Source organism: Montipora capricornis, chromosome 3 (genome assembly GCF_036669925.1).
Source record: "Montipora capricornis isolate CH-2021 chromosome 3, ASM3666992v2, whole genome shotgun sequence".
NCBI classification, from domain to species: Eukaryota; Metazoa; Cnidaria; class Anthozoa; order Scleractinia; family Acroporidae; genus Montipora; species Montipora capricornis.
Genome location: NC_090885.1, coordinates 33,825,898 through 33,842,639, shown reverse-complemented (window position 1 = coordinate 33,842,639; position 16,742 = coordinate 33,825,898). Strand labels below are relative to the sequence as shown.

Sequence of the window (16,742 nt, the reverse complement as noted above, 5' to 3'; positions counted from 1 at the left end):
TGAACATCGGTACTCCCATTGAAATCTGCAAATAGTTCTATTTGCTGCAAACGGCACAGTGGTCATTCCACAGGAACTGTTTGACGCTCGAGTCCCATTTGAGGTTGATCCAAACCTGTCGTAACGATGGCTGACGCTGTTGGACCAGGTTTAGGACGAACTCATTCTCTCCTGCGCTGTTGATTTTGACCAATTCTCCGCCTCGTGTTCTGCAGTATGATCTTGCTTGGTCCCATGTCAGGAGAGATCCACTCACAAGATAACAGTGTCTTCCAAACCTTTCCCAGCCACTGGGACATTGTGCACCTGAGAAAGGTAATGATATGTTTAAAGAAAAAAATAGGTTAACCCCACAACGCTGTAGAATTCCGAATTTCTTACGTTTTTCCTTTAACGAGAAGGAAACATCGGAGAGAGGAAAAAAGGCGCAGGTGTGAATTTTTACATGAATTTATCAGTCAGTATATTTGTTACATGTTAGCAATAGTACATAAAAATGCCTTACCAAACGTTTGTTTGAACATTTCAACCAGTTTCGCATCATCAAGAGCTGTGGAAAAAGGTACAATGTAATAAAACAATGCAGTGGCGATTAGGACTTAAAATGCAGCTTAAATTGTCATATAACTAAAATATGCGAGGCTAGAAAATAATGGAAATAAATTTAACCCAGTGCGGTCTCAATAGCTCTGTTGGTTAACTAAAACATATTCTAGAAACCCTTAGTTGAAAAATGAAGGGCAGCTGATTTCGTGATTTGAAGACTTAACTGGCTGTCGGGCATTGAGACGGCTCCCGTTTAGCAGTTCGATATTACGTGGCCGAATTTCAGTTACATTTCAAACAAAGCATTGCGTTACGCGATGAACAAATTCAACTTCTGCATAATCAAGATCGACGGCGAATGTGTGCTCTTCCACTGAGTAGAAACATCTCGCGAATGTTAAGTTAATAGGGAGATCTAGCGACGGGTTTGTGAAACGGGAAACAGACGGTGAAAGCCGCACGAAAGTTTTTTAGGCCCAGAGTTCAGACGCCGCATTTCAGCTCGATATCATAATCTGAGCGTAACAGGCAAGAAATGCCCTAAAACCGACTGAACAAATTCCTTTTCTTTTTATTTGCGGCGTAAGGCATCTTTCATAACCTCATATTACGGTAACCGTTTGCCATAAATTACCGGTATGTGAGTCTGAATCTCTCATTTTATTATATCTCTCAGATAGTACGCGCGCTGTAATTGGCTAAATTAGCGGGCCGTATTCTACAGTACGGCCCGCTGTACAGCCCTCTAAATTTAAAATTTCGACAAAACATCATCTAGCGAGTTTTTCATGTCATTTCTGTTGCATAAACTTGTACTGAAAACTGTTTGAATCTTGCAAGCAACTATTTCAAACTTAACAGCCAAGAGGATTTAGTTTTTGGGATTTTGGCACGGCATTCTTTGTGGCAGTTGAACCTTCCGCTTCACTTTTACTAGTTTCCTTGCCCGCGCGCCGGTTAACCTCAGAGATATAATAAATATCTTACTAACCTCGTTTTCTCGGTCCGTACTTTAAGTTACGGATCTTCGTTTTTTCCGTTGATTTATGGCCCGTGCGCTTCGCACTTGGGCCATAAATCAACGGGAAAAAACTCGGTCCGTAACTTACAGTACGGACCTCAAACTCGGTTAGTAACAGGTATGTGTCATTGGCAACATCTCGTTTTGATGACCCATCTATCGAAAGTTAAGGCATTTTTCCCTTGCCTTTTTTTCCGAAACAAAATCGGTGACGGCCATATATTTTTTCCTTTTTCAGTTGGAATAATAAATTTATGACCTAACTTCATGCGGGAAATGAAACAAATTTTAGTGTGGGAAGATTTTAATTCGCGCGAAAATCCTTAAAATAAAAACATTGAAATTGAACTGCTTAGACCATGCCAAAGAAGGTACCTGATGTTTTTCATGTTATGAAGATGATGATGAAGATGACCTTTATTAAAGCCAAGTGTATTTAGTGCGGGAGGTACTAATTGGCACTGAACACTGAGAAATCAAATAAACTCTTATTAAATGGTAGGTTGGCTTTTGACGAGATGAAAACCGCGGTATCAGGAGAAATACCACTTGGAGCAGAGTTGAGAACCAACAAACTCAACTCACATGTGACGCCAAGTCTGGGAATCGAACCCGGGCCACATTAGTAGGACGCGAGTGCTCTTACCACAGACTGAATTTCCCGGCTCTTTCATCGAGTTCAAAACACAACGAAACAGCAAGAAATAAATTGTATCCAGCCACGTATTGTCTTCGTTTAATAATACTGTATTGGTAAATTTTACTTAAATTTGATCATATTGCGAAAAGTTAACATAGTGCAAGCGCATATAAAAGTAGCCAAAAAACAAAGATTACAGTCAACTCTCTCCGCTATTACGGACAGAAATTAAATCCTCGGCCGAAACTACAAAGAAATGTATGGAAACAACTCCCGCTCCCCAAACTGATATTTTTATCATGTTATTCTATTCTCGTCAAAGCGGACAACTTACACGTCAATGACAACTTTGCGTTCGGCTTTTTGTCATTTCTGTGCACAGAAAATGACACACAGCTGAATGCATTAAAAGGTGTCTGTTCAGATTTTCAAAGCACTTCCGCTCATTTTGTTCTGTATTTACTTTAATCAATTAATTAATTTAAGAGCTTATAAGTTGGTTTTCGCAGTAGACTTGTGCTTTCGTGTAATCTCGGTTGATAGTCCTCCTTCTTTGGCGCACTAGGACCTCCCACTGCTCGTAATGAGTTTAGTCTTGTTAAATACCCTATTTCTGTTCACCAAACAACTTGTAAAGAACGGAAATTTGCAAACCTATGTCTGCTTCCCTTTTACTCTCTTTCCGCAAATGATAGCTTCTCCACTATGATTAACTCGTTTTAAAACCGGATACACAAATTTTCATTTAAGCAATAGAGGACGTTTTTCGTGTTTCCAAAGCCTCACCTAAACACGAGGGGGAGTTGGGAGAATTCGAGACTCCCCAGTTATACAAACCCGAGACGCAGTCGAGGGTTTGCATAACTGTAGAGAATTCTCCCACCTTCCCCGAGTGTTTAGATGAGGTTATTGAAACACGGAAAAAAAGTCCTCTATTGCTTTTATAAAATACTTCTCAAAAATAATTCGACAAGTGAAGGAAACAAATGAAAGAAAATATTCTTGATTAAAAGAGATTTTCTTGATACGCGCTCATATTTCCTACTAGCCAATCAAAACGAACGTCTGACAATACATAATCAATCCAAATTCATGTGATGTCACAGGAGTGTTTCCCACAGCTATTGACCAACGAGAGTACGCGAATTATCCTAATTATTTTGTAAAATCCTAATGGAATATGTCCAACAACTCGCTCACTTTCTTCTATGATGGCCTCAGCTTTATAGTGTTTTCCGGCGGTTCACGCTGAAGTACGAGAGTCGACGGTTAAGGGATCCCAAATCCAGTAAGCTGAATAGCTACCGAGAAGTCCTTGAGTGCGCAGGCGATATATCGCTTTTTTTTCTTCAGCGTGGCTAGTTCATATACGCAAACGAGTTTTTTAGCCTCGTAGATAAAGTCAGCGAGAAGACCGCGACCGAATGCTCACAGCAATTAAAGTACACTGGATAGTTAGTTCACCCACAAACTAAACTGTATGAATCGGATTTCTTCTTTATTGCAAACCTAATTGTTTAAGGATAACGTCCAGTATTGTGCCTAAAATGTATTACTTGCATGAACAGTGAAGACTTTTCACATTAAAGCCAGTTTGTGTTACAGTTATTGTATGTCGGGAGTCTCGGTTACCTGTATTTTGACTTATATTGTATGATTATGAATCAAAGTAAATGTGTACTACTGGAAATCTAAAGAGAACATAGCAGTACACCCTGTACCTGACACTTATCAACCAATATAGTTGGGTCATTTTTATCGCACCCCACTACTGCGGTCTAGTCTCGCTATTACGGAAACGGTGCTGAGGGTGTCCGGCTGTCCGTTATAACAAGAGTTGACTGTACATGTTTTCAAGTGCCGAGGCGGCGGTAAAAGAATATTGACGCTTGTCATGAACGTTTAGAGGGAAAAAGAAAGCTTGAAAATATTTCTTTCAACGATTTGGAGAGAGCTATCTACTCCAGTTTGACTGCAAAAAAATTGTCTTTTCGGTGAACAGAATGTGTATAACACGTTCTAAAACACTTCGTCGTATTCTAAAACCGTCCAATTCTGGTAAAAATGATATGTTTTGCCGTCGTTTTTTCCAAATCTGTGCTGTTTTGGCACCACACCGTAAATATTGTTGATGAATCTCCACTTTTCTACCGAATGATTTATCTAGTTTGCAATACTTCGAAAGAAAAAAGAATATTTTTCCGGAGCATTTATCAACTTTGCAATATTTATCAAATTTTATCAAATTTTTGACTAAACAGTCACGCAAAATGACAGTAGAAATTTCCAACGTCTTCTCATAGAAGATCACAGAAAATGGCGACGGAAATTTCCAACGTCATTTTTAACAGAAGCTAGATAAAGCAAAATGACGGCGGAATTTTCCAACGTCATTTTTCACAGAAGATGAGGCAAAATGACAGCGGAAATTTCCAACGTCACTTTTTAAAAAAGATCAAGCAAAATGACGGCGGAATTTTCCAACGTCATTTTTGGCAAATAAAGTAAAACAAGACTACCTGAAGTGAAGATCTTCAACTTTATTGTCTAAGGACGAACTTAACTCCCACGGACTAAAAACGAGATATTTCACACACTCAGATTCTAAGCTTGAAGACAATTCACTATATAGACATGTAAAAGAAACCATACGAACCTCGAGTCGTTTAAGGGCTGCTCGTGGAACGTTTTCACCAAGATGACTAACATTTTTTCCCCGGAAAGACGTTAAATTATTACTCACTCTTGTTTTAATTGAAATGTAATTTTTATGTACAGTATTATGACAAATAGAAAGCTACAGTTAGTCCCTCCAGTCCGGCGTTGCAAACCAACAGAGAAATATGTCAATACTGGAGGAAAAAAAGTTTTTTTTATTACAAAATTAATTCTGCTCTCTGTCGTTAGCCACAAACTTGGCTCTTAATAGACCAATTCGGCTAACTCAATGTTGTACCCAATTCAAATCTCTCGGGGTTAAGATTCTTTGTGTGTTGAATTTGCATGACAATGAAGCATTCACATTTAAATGATATGGAAATACTTGGAACAAAACGCTTTATTCCCAAAAGATTTGAATTGGCTACAACATTGAGTTAGCCGAATTGGTCTATTGTCTGAGAACTATAGCACAAGTAAAACCGAGCGAACAAATATGAACATCGGTACTCCCATTGAAATCTGCAAATAGTTCTATTTGCTGCAAACGGCACAGTGGTCATTCCACAGGAACTGTTTGACGCTCGAGTCCCATTTGAGGTTGATCCAAACCTGTCGTAACGATGGCTGACGCTGTTGGACCAGGTTTAGGACGAACTCATTCTCTCCTGCGCTGTTGATTTTGACCAATTCTCCGCCTCGTGTTCTGCAGTATGATCTTGCTTGGTCCCATGTCAGGAGAGATCCACTCACAAGATAACAGTGTCTTCCAAACCTTTCCCAGCCACTGGGACATTGTGCACCTGAGAAAGGTAATGATATGTTTAAAGAAAAAAATAGGTTAACCCCACAACGCTGTAGAATTCCGAATTTCTTACGTTTTTCCTTTAACGAGAAGGAAACATCGGAGAGAGGAAAAAAGGCGCAGGTGTGAATTTTTACATGAATTTATCAGTCAGTATATTTGTTACATGTTAGCAATAGTACATAAAAATGCCTTACCAAACGTTTGTTTGAACATTTCAACCAGTTTCGCATCATCAAGAGCTGTGGAAAAAGGTACAATGTAATAAAACAATGCAGTGGCGATTAGGACTTAAAATGCAGCTTAAATTGTCCTATAACTAAAATATGCGAGGCTAGAAAATAATGGAAATAAATTTAACCCAGTGCGGTCTCAATAGCTCTGTTGGTTAACTAAAACATATTCTAGAAACCCTTAGTTGAAAAATGAAGGGCAGCTGATTTCGTGATTTGAAGACTTAACTGGCTGTCGGGCATTGAGACGGCTCCCGTTTAGCAGTTCGATATTACGTGGCCGAATTTCAGTTACATTTCAAACAAAGCATTGCGTTACGCGATGAACAAATTCAACTTCTGCATAATCAAGATCGACGGCGAATGTGTGCTCTTCCACTGAGTAGAAACATCTCGCGAATGTTAAGTTAATAGGGAGATCTAGCGACGGGTTTGTGAAACGGGAAACAGACGGTGAAAGCCGCACGAAAGTTTTTTAGGCCCAGAGTTCAGACGCCGCATTTCAGCTCGATATCATAATCTGAGCGTAACAGGCAAGAAATGCCCTAAAACCGACTGAACAAATTCCTTTTCTTTTTATTTGCGGCGTAAGGCATCTTTCATAACCTCATATTACGGTAACCGTTTGCCATAAATTACCGGTATGTGAGTCTGAATCTCTCATTTTATTATATCTCTCAGATAGTACGCGCGCTGTAATTGGCTAAATTAGCGGGCCGTATTCTACAGTACGGCCCGCTGTACAGCCCTCTAAATTTAAAATTTCGACAAAACATCATCTAGCGAGTTTTTCATGTCATTTCTGTTGCATAAACTTGTACTGAAAACTGTTTGAATCTTGCAAGCAACTATTTCAAACTTAACAGCCAAGAGGATTTAGTTTTTGGGATTTTGGCACGGCATTCTTTGTGGCAGTTGAACCTTCCGCTTCACTTTTACTAGTTTCCTTGCCCGCGCGCCGGTTAACCTCAGAGATATAATAAATATCTTACTAACCTCGTTTTCTCGGTCCGTACTTTAAGTTACGGATCTTCGTTTTTTCCGTTGATTTATGGCCCGTGCGCTTCGCACTTGGGCCATAAATCAACGGGAAAAAACTCGGTCCGTAACTTACAGTACGGACCTCAAACTCGGTTAGTAACAGGTATGTGTCATTGGCAACATCTCGTTTTGATGACCCATCTATCGAAAGTTAAGGCATTTTTCCCTTGCCTTTTTTTCCGAAACAAAATCGGTGACGGCCATATATTTTTTCCTTTTTCAGTTGGAATAATAAATTTATGACCTAACTTCATGCGGGAAATGAAACAAATTTTAGTGTGGGAAGATTTTAATTCGCGCGAAAATCCTTAAAATAAAAACATTGAAATTGAACTGCTTAGACCATGCCAAAGAAGGTACCTGATGTTTTTCATGTTATGAAGATGATGATGAAGATGACCTTTATTAAAGCCAAGTGTATTTAGTGCGGGAGGTACTAATTGGCACTGAACACTGAGAAATCAAATAAACTCTTATTAAATGGTAGGTTGGCTTTTGACGAGATGAAAACCGCGGTATCAGGAGAAATACCACTTGGAGCAGAGTTGAGAACCAACAAACTCAACTCACATGTGACGCCAAGTCTGGGAATCGAACCCGGGCCACATTAGTAGGACGCGAGTGCTCTTACCACAGACTGAATTTCCCGGCTCTTTCATCGAGTTCAAAACACAACGAAACAGCAAGAAATAAATTGTATCCAGCCACGTATTGCCTTCGTTTAATAATACTGTATTGGTAAATTTTACTTAAATTTGATCATATTGCGAAAAGTTAACATAGTGCAAGCGCATATAAAAGTAGCCAAAAAACAAAGATTACAGTCAACTCTCTCCGCTATTACGGACAGAAATTAAATCCTCGGCCGAAACTACAAAGAAATGTATGGAAACAACTCCCGCTCCCCAAACTGATATTTTTATCATGTTATTCTATTCTCGTCAAAGCGGACAACTTACACGTCAATGACAACTTTGCGTTCGGCTTTTTGTCATTTCTGTGCACAGAAAATGACACACAGCTGAATGCATTAAAAGGTGTCTGTTCAGATTTTCAAAGCACTTCCGCTCATTTTGTTCTGTATTTACTTTAATCAATTAATTAATTTAAGAGCTTATAAGTTGGTTTTCGCAGTAGACTTGTGCTTTCGTGTAATCTCGGTTGATAGTCCTCCTTCTTTGGCGCACTAGGACCTCCCACTGCTCGTAATGAGTTTAGTCTTGTTAAATACCCTATTTCTGTTCACCAAACAACTTGTAAAGAACGGAAATTTGCAAACCTATGTCTGCTTCCCTTTTACTCTCTTTCCGCAAATGATAGCTTCTCCACTATGATTAACTCGTTTTAAAACCGGATACACAAATTTTCATTTAAGCAATAGAGGACGTTTTTCGTGTTTCCAAAGCCTCACCTAAACACGAGGGGGAGTTGGGAGAATTCGAGACTCCCCAGTTATACAAACCCGAGACGCAGTCGAGGGTTTGCATAACTGTAGAGAATTCTCCCACCTTCCCCGAGTGTTTAGATGAGGTTATTGAAACACGGAAAAAAAGTCCTCTATTGCTTTTATAAAATACTTCTCAAAAATAATTCGACAAGTGAAGGAAACAAATGAAAGAAAATATTCTTGATTAAAAGAGATTTTCTTGATACGCGCTCATATTTCCTACTAGCCAATCAAAACGAACGTCTGACAATACATAATCAATCCAAATTCATGTGATGTCACAGGAGTGTTTCCCACAGCTATTGACCAACGAGAGTACGCGAATTATCCTAATTATTTTGTAAAATCCTAATGGAATATGTCCAACAACTCGCTCACTTTCTTCTATGGTGGCCTCAGCTTTATAGTGTTTTTCGCGCGATTCACGCTGAAGCACGAGAGTCGACGGTTAAGGGATCCCAAATCCAGTAAGCTGAATAGCTACCGAGAAGTCCTTGAGTGCGCAGGCGATATATCGCTTTTTTTTCTTCAGCGTGGCTAGTTCATATACGCAAACGAGTTTTTTAGCCTCGTAGATAAAGTCAGCGAGAAGACCGCGACCGAATGCTCACAGCAATTAAAGTACACTGGATAGTTAGTTCACCCACAAACTAAACTGTATGAATCGGATTTCTTCTTCATTGCAAACCTAATTGTTTAAGGATAACGTCCAGTATTGTGCCTAAAATGTATTACTTGCATGAACAGTGAAGACTTTTCACATTAAAGCCAGTTTGTGTTACAGTTATTGTACGTCGGGAGTCTCGGTTACTAGTATTTTGACTTATATTGTATGATTATGAATCAAAGTAAATGTTTACTACTGGAAATCTAAAGAGAACACAGCAGTACACCCTGTACCTGACGCTTATCAACCAATAATTGGGTCATTTTTATCGCACCCCGCTCGACTACGGTCTAGTCTCGCTATTACGGAAACGGTGCCGAGGGTGTCCGGCTGTCCGCTATAACAAGAGTTGACTGTATATGTTTTCAAGTGCTGAGACGGCGGTAAAAGAATATTGACGCTTGTCATGAACGTTTCGAGGGAAAAGAAAGCTTGAAAATATTGGTGCTGGCAAACAATTTTTTTCAACGATTTGGTGCACATGCATAAGTCGTGATACACATACTTGTATATGGTTGTCTAAAGCGTGGTTGGACTGTCTAACGCTGAGAAGGGGGCTGGGAGCTATCTACTCAATCAATCAATCAATCAATCAATTCTTTATTTGATAAAGCAGGTTAAAATTACAAAAATTACAAAGTAATAGTTGCGTCGGCAGCTGACGTATTCACTTGCAATAATTTTTGAAGGAAATGTGATTGAAACGCTTAATTTTGAGGAAAACCAGGCTAGACGATACCAAGGATCAACGAATTAATTAAAAGGACTTTCCAAGATAGGCACGAACGCGTGAAGAAGAGCTGGGGAACGTAAACTCATTGTACGCGGAGATTTACTGACCACAAAGACAAATTCTCTATAGTGATGTTCCTCTCTGTGAATACAGTCTGTCAACGAAAGAAAGTCAAAGGGGAACAATGGATGATTCCCGTCATGGTGATTGGTTCAATGACAGGCCTTCTTGACAGGAGACTGTCACATACTGTCAGGCAACGAAAAAGTGTTTGAACAGCACATTTTCAGGTGACCTAATCGAAATTCGAAACGACCTTGAATTCGCACAAACTGTATCTCATAAGGGAATTCAGGGCGACGCTTAAATATATTTTCAAATCGATTTGCGTTCCTAGATGTGAACTGACGGTTTTTATCACTTAAAGCTCAGTCATCTCACCTTATCCTTGCATAACCTTCGGTTTTAGTGTAGCTTTGTGAAGCTAGTATCTCCTAGCGTTTACCCTCCCAAGCATGGTATACCACAAAGGACAGGTCACCGTACACCGGAAAGTCCATGCCCTAGTGTATGGACGTCCTACGGGGTTATTAGCCTGCTTAGCTGGCGGTATTTTTGGCGTGGAGAATGGGAGGGGAGGTAAGGGACCTCCTCATTCGCCGCTCGTGAATTTGCCTCTCGCGCCAACAAACCGACTGCTACGCAGGCTATGAACAAGAACCACTCGAAGGCATCTCTTTCAACTTTGCTTTATTGTATTTTCACTGATGTATTTTCCTTATGGTATACGCTCGCTGTATCCTTATCAATAAACGAAATGCCCGCCCCTGATGCTGTGTTTGTTTATTAAGATTAGTTACAAGATATTTTATAATCGTTTCAGGGTGATTCGCGTATAACAATGGTTCTTTTCTCCTCCATATTTTAGTCCAGTATATAAAAGCCTACCCCCAAAAAGCATTGAAAATAACAGTTTTGTTGATCAGACGCTTTGTGCGACCAAATCATTATGTGAACCTGCAACTACAGGAACAGGCTTAACTGAAAAATAAAGCAGACCGGACAATTTTTCTCCAACTGATTCTTTTTACCTTCAGATCTCGCCACTGAATGAGAAATGAGGCCATTGGCACTCAACAGAGCGTTTCCGCGTTTCCCTTCCTGGTAGTTTAAGATACATATTCACAGCTAAGTTTTCGTTCTTGAATCTTCGTCTTATTTGACGCCACGAACTAACTCCTTAATTGCCCACTCAAAAAAAAAATACTGTAAATATTTCCTCTTTAATGTATCTATCAATGTTAAGCCCGAGTTGGGGGGGTGGGGGGGTGGGAAGGTGGGGGAACTCTGGCATATGTGGGCCATTTGACCTCTATTGCCTTCCCCACCCTTGGGAACTTGACTAAAAATCTGGGTCCCAGGATGGGGACGTTTTCTTTTTTGCGTGGAGGAATGGGACCGAGTCACATTGTTCCAATGCTCGTCTATGCGCCGGCCATCTTGGAATTGAAGTAGCACGGCTGAATTAAAACCCTGAAACCTGAAAGACAGCTGTTTTTAATAGAGGTAAGCACTTGTTTTTATATTTATACAAAAACACTACTTCTCACTACTCATTTTCAATATAAATTGATGGAACACCTTACTTTTGTGAGGATTGTGTGGATTGTTGATAATGATCGACTCGCTTTTCGTCAAAGAATAAAGATTACGAGCGCCTGTAGAACAGGGATATTACTTCCCCAAGGTGGGGATATTTGATCTGATTTGACCCAAAATTTGGGACCCCACGCTGGGGATTTTGACCAAAAATCCTTCTGAAAAGTCAAATACCTCACTTATGCTGGGGTCCCCCCCCCCCCCCCCTCGGGCTTAACATTGATAGTTGATAGATGCATAAGTGGCACGTAAAGCTTACGTAAAGCAGGTCTCTTGATTACAGTCTTCCCAAATAATCCCACTATGCAACACTGTTACTAGTCTTCAAAGAGAAATTTGAATACGAATGCAAAACAGTTTCTGCATGCCTCTATCTATCTCGTTCGTAGGTCAACTCTAAGATTATGTATCATGTACAGCTCATCAACAACCGCGAATAGTCGAGTCGAAATGGTAAAAAGTGTTTTTTTTTTAGTGGAAAAGTTTATAAAGGCTTGGGTTTATAGGAGTATTTCAAATGGAGTATTCAATTTCAACTTCTTTGGAGTATTTTTTAAGGGGTGAAGACGAGCTTCACCTCAATAAGCGAAGGCCACGGGACTGTGTTTAGGGAAATAATTCCGAAGAAAATTACTGAAACTGATTAAATTTTGAAATTGTTTCATGTAGGAATGAAGGAGAATGCCTTTAGCCTGGGACCAGGCTCCGCAGTTGGGGTTATGGAGCGAAAAGGAACCTGACGAAGTAGATCGAAGTACAGTAATGGTCAGTAATGCCTAACATCGTTGGATAAGACCTAGTGATTGGAAGTAACGTTAAGTTACGATTATTCATGTGAGACTGCATAAAGTAACTGGTAGTAATGGATAGTGTTGGCAGGTTACGTTTAGTATTGTATTGCATAAGGAATTTTAGTGGGATTTTTTCTTAAGTCTACTTGGACACGGAATTATAACCGGAAGGGGGCCCCAGTCTCTCACTCGACTCTCTTCACCCGCCAATATTTTTTTCTCCACGTTCCTTTCCGTTCCATAACTCCAATTGCGGAGCTAGGCTAGAATGCCTTCTGTAATGGCAACAGACCTGTGTCGCCAATGCTGAAGATGCAAAAATCAGTCGATCGTATTTTATGATTTCGAAAATGTTGTTTTTATTATTTGAACATGAATAAGAGTTTGACATTAATTTACTTTGTAATTTGTGAAAAAGCAACCTTTTGATTAAGATTGAAGAGTTTGACGGACGGGCAGAGTTTGTGAAGGAAGGAAGAGAATCCATCATGGGCTATTTTATTTGAAAGCTGTCTTTTCTTCTCTTCTTACACTCCTCAACTGATTTAAAGATTTCTCGTTCAGCCTAAAGTAACACTAAAAGACCCTTATTGTGTATTTGAAAAGTAGGTGTCAAAAGAAAATGCTCAAAAGTGCGAGACAAACACTGTGCAGTTAATAAAAATAATAACGATAATGACCTCATTGTTTTGCGTCCGCTACAATAACCTATCCGCCAATTCTCGGCGTTTAGCATAGCTTACGCTGGTTCGATGGAGAGGAAGCTTTTTGCAGACTATACCGTTGGGGAAGTTGGCCTGCTTATTACAGCGAATGTCGTTCCAGTATCCTGGTGCTCTGGCAGGCAAATGATCGTTTCGTCTGGTCCACATGTGGCCGCATGGTTCATTAGCATTTCCGTTGGGTTCATTTGGTGCCCAATTTGTGTAGGTTGGAACTGGGTTATCAGACCAATAGAAAGTGTTGACGCTTGACACATACTGTAGGCCAATCCAAACTTGTTGGATGGAGGGTGTCTTCTGTCTTACAAGAGCCAGAACAAAGTCGTTTTCTTCTTGGCTGGTAATTTTCACATCCTCTGCCGTATGGTCGCTGCAGAATTGTTGGGCTTCATTTCTTGCTTTTATGGCGTCACTCACCAAATAACAGTAGTTGTTGTACAGAAACCACTCGCCACTTCCGCAAATGCTGTCTTCAACTAAACCAACATGAGCAATTGTCTGACCAATTGGGATGGCTACTGCACCTGCAATTTTTCGAAAGAAATAACCACAACAATTAGGGAATTTAATGTGTAATGGAGAAGATCGACATGTAGCCCCCCGCCCCCCCCCCCCCCTCCCCCTCTCCTTCTTCCTAGGATGGGTGAAACTAAGGAAACATAGGTTCTAAATCTAAATTTAGGCGTATGCAGAAACGTTAGAAAGTGTCCCAACTTAGGAAGACAATAACAAGATGACCATCATATCAAGACCACAATTTTCTTTTTTTTTGGGGGGGGGGGGGGGTGGGGGGGAGGGTGAGGTGGGGGTGGCTCGTAGTAGAAAATATCGAAAATATGTTTGGCTCCTCTTACATTTCATTTTCACAAATAATTCACCACTAGCAGTAATCTTGAATTCTATTCCGAGGGACGTCCCATTAGGATCGAAAGCAATTGCGATTCCTTAATATATCCGCCCATAGGATCCGTGCATTTGGCGAGAGCGACTGAAATTTAAATCGACCAATCAAAACTCAGCAAGCGGGAAAAAACTGTGCTATCCGACGCCACGTCAATTGCTTGAAATTAAAGGGCAAGAAAACCACTTTAAAAGGTTTTTTGGCAACTTTTTTGTTAACAAACTTTGGCGCCAAAACGAAGTTGCTGACGAACGTCAGCAGTTGTGCTTTTTCTAAGACATCAAAACTGTATTGATAATGTATTTATTTTTGTTAACATCGCGAAAGAAGACTTTGGTGGCGTCCTTTTGACAGGGTAGATCGACAACAATGACGTTTGCACACAGAAATGCACCATTTCCGCACTGCGGGCGCGGGTTCCATGTGGATAACTGAAAGTTACTTACCTGCTACTAATGTTGTTTGACGAATTTATGAATGAACTGGAATGAAATGAGTGCTATTGTTAGACATTTATAGTGTACGTTGTAAATGCTCTGTGAAATTTAAGCTGTAAAGGTCTGTGACAATTAGTCACTTTGATTACTCTGAAGTCTCATGACCTACGAATGAACTCTGCCCACACACTCGGGGTAAAATTACGGTGATGTAACAGCTCTCGTAACAGATGATGTGACTGGCTCGCTACCCAAGCTATAAACAAAAGCCGGAGCGCATGACGAGGAGCAGACAACTGCCCTATATTCCCGTCAGGGCGTTTTCACAGACCGATTTATTTTTAGATTGAGACTCCCGTGGGAACCTGATGACCAATCACAGAAACTAACTTGACGTCATTGCGTCACCGGACGGGAATGGCCTTTTTCCGAGGGAAAGGTAGTCTAAAAATAGATCGGTCCTTGACATAGGCTTAGTATGGAAGTTGTTGGCTCCTAGTCGTGGGATCCTGACAGAAGACTGAACAAGTAAAACAATGACTTAGACTTAAAAAAAAATAGAAGCTGATTACGATAACAAACAATAGCAGTTTATGAGTAAAGTCGCGTCCTCTTAATTCCATTTATTCTTAGTGGAAGTTCAAAGGAATGCGCTAAATCTTCCGTGGTGTCCTAAATCGCCAAATACTTGTCGCATGTGCGCAATACCAATCAACGTTGAGATTAGGGTTGCGGGCTCCTCTTGGTCGCCCGCAATAAAAAAATCGTATGGACTTGTTCGTGCCATGAGCAAGTCGAAATGCAGCATTTCTTGTTTATGGTCACTTCTGACGTTTTGGAAAGTTCTCAAATTGCACTTCTCTACGGCTCGTGCAATTTTGAAAACTTTCATGTTCAAAACATCTCTCGTGCCCATAAATCACGACAGGTATCCGGTCAACTCGCCAACGGTCAACTCGTCTACTTTCGATTCGCCTACTCCTTAGTCAATTCACCTACGTAGGCGATATGACTGCCCAGTTCAGGAGTCAACCTCTAAATCCACTCAAAACCTATGCCCCTTTAAGCAGTCAAAAATCCTGCCAAAAATAACATTGTTTGTTTGGAATTGACATTCGAACTACAATGTAGAACTTGCCTTTGAATCGCGCAGGGTTTGTACGAGTATGTGTGCCCATCCTGGCAAACTCGGCCCAAGCCAGCTGTGGATGGCTATGATGTGAAGTTGTTTGGTTCATCTGTTCCTGCTAGAGTGCTGAATCCAAATATCAGTCCAGTAAAACTGCCAGACTGCAAAGCTGGAGAAACAGGGCAAATGAAACCCCCAAGGTACAAACAGTGATTATTATTTATAATGATTTTGTGCCTTTTCAATTATGCAGTTAGCAACCCAATCTTGACGTACCACCACAGCCAGGACTACATGCGCTTTTCTTAGTTTGCTTGTTACCATTGTACAAGAATTAAAAGCAACCAACGTGTCAAATTCTCATGGCTGCACCAAACCCCATTTGTGGGTTTTTGAAAAGTGTACCACTCCAAATTATGAAGTTTAATTCGTAGATGCCATGTTGATGTACAGACAAGAGACCAAACACGCTAATACGGAGGAAGAACCGTATTTAATTTAACAAGACAGTTTTATCTAAAATACAAAAAAATTACGTTGGCGCTGTGCGTCATAAATGTTCAAAAGAAGCAGATAATTAATGAGCAAATAAACTTGGAAACAAACTGAAAACTTATTTCTTGACAAGTGAAGTGCGCATGCAACATTAAACGTAAGCATCGTGCGCGTTTAACTGAACTGATATAACAAAGCTGAATGTTCAGCGACTGACTCCACCCCGATGAGGAAGTGTTCCTCGTCTTTACTCGTACCCTTCTGCTGGGTGTAGCACTGTAACATTTGTAACCGGCATCTCGTACACTCCAGCACTGGTGTCACTCTGACGTTTCGGACATTGCCATCTTGTCCGAGGTAGACGTTGACGATTCGACTGATATTCCAGTTTCCAAGAATTGCATGAATCTTCAGCGACACACGGTAGATAAGTCACTATCCAACAGCTTCAATCTGTGCAAAGATTTAATTATTTGCTTGCGTAAGTGTGAATATGCATCCTCTAAGCACATCTAAGTACATGTAAAGGCATGTCTAGAAACCTTTGTCGATGTTTAACGTGTGTCGGTGTTTTCGAAGATCTCGTGTGGGTTTTTCGAAATGGTCGAAGCATGGCCAAACTACGTTAGTAGTGGCCGGACACGACCCTCCCATCGACATTACTATCTACTCAGATGTGCCTTCGAATCCTGGGCCACAATTTCGGAATAGAATCGAGTCTTTTCTTATAAACAGTGATAAGACGAAACCAAAGGATCGGTCGCCCCATTATTCAAATTTGGTTCAAGTTCCATTGACTGCACCGGCAAGGATTGCT

The 16,742-nt window shown here is 40.5% G+C and overlaps 2 protein-coding genes across 6 annotated transcripts in view; one reads left to right on the top strand and one right to left on the bottom strand.

Moving 5' to 3' along the window:
- Positions 1-16,742, bottom strand: part of LOC138042970 (snaclec coagulation factor IX-binding protein subunit A-like) — a 68,671-nt gene that overhangs the window by 24,310 nt on the left and 27,619 nt on the right. The window contains exons 1-3 of one of the 5 annotated variants that reach the window (XR_011131149.1): positions 6,133-6,206; positions 5,868-5,912; positions 4,780-5,668 (exon numbers count right to left, since the gene is read on the bottom strand). The exons of 2 other annotated variants lie outside the window; for them this stretch is intronic. Coding sequence is in view for 1 of the 3 variants with exons in the window: in XM_068889065.1 (XP_068745166.1) it covers positions 5,400-5,668; positions 5,868-5,912 (314 nt within the window). In the remaining 2 variants the exon portion in view is untranslated. Of the gene's footprint in view, positions 1-4,779; positions 5,669-5,867; positions 5,913-6,031; positions 6,207-16,742 lie in introns of those variants that run through there. 2 more of the 5 variants (XR_011131150.1, XM_068889065.1) reach the window with 2 other exon arrangements.
- LOC138041775 (aldehyde dehydrogenase family 16 member A1-like) overlaps positions 15,101-16,742 on the top strand; it is a 9,875-nt gene continuing 8,233 nt past the window's right edge. Inside the window, exons 1-2 of the mRNA XM_068887485.1 lie at positions 15,101-15,229; positions 15,455-15,630. Coding sequence (XP_068743586.1) covers positions 15,101-15,229; positions 15,455-15,630 — 305 coding nt within the window. The remainder of the gene's footprint in view (positions 15,230-15,454; positions 15,631-16,742) is intronic.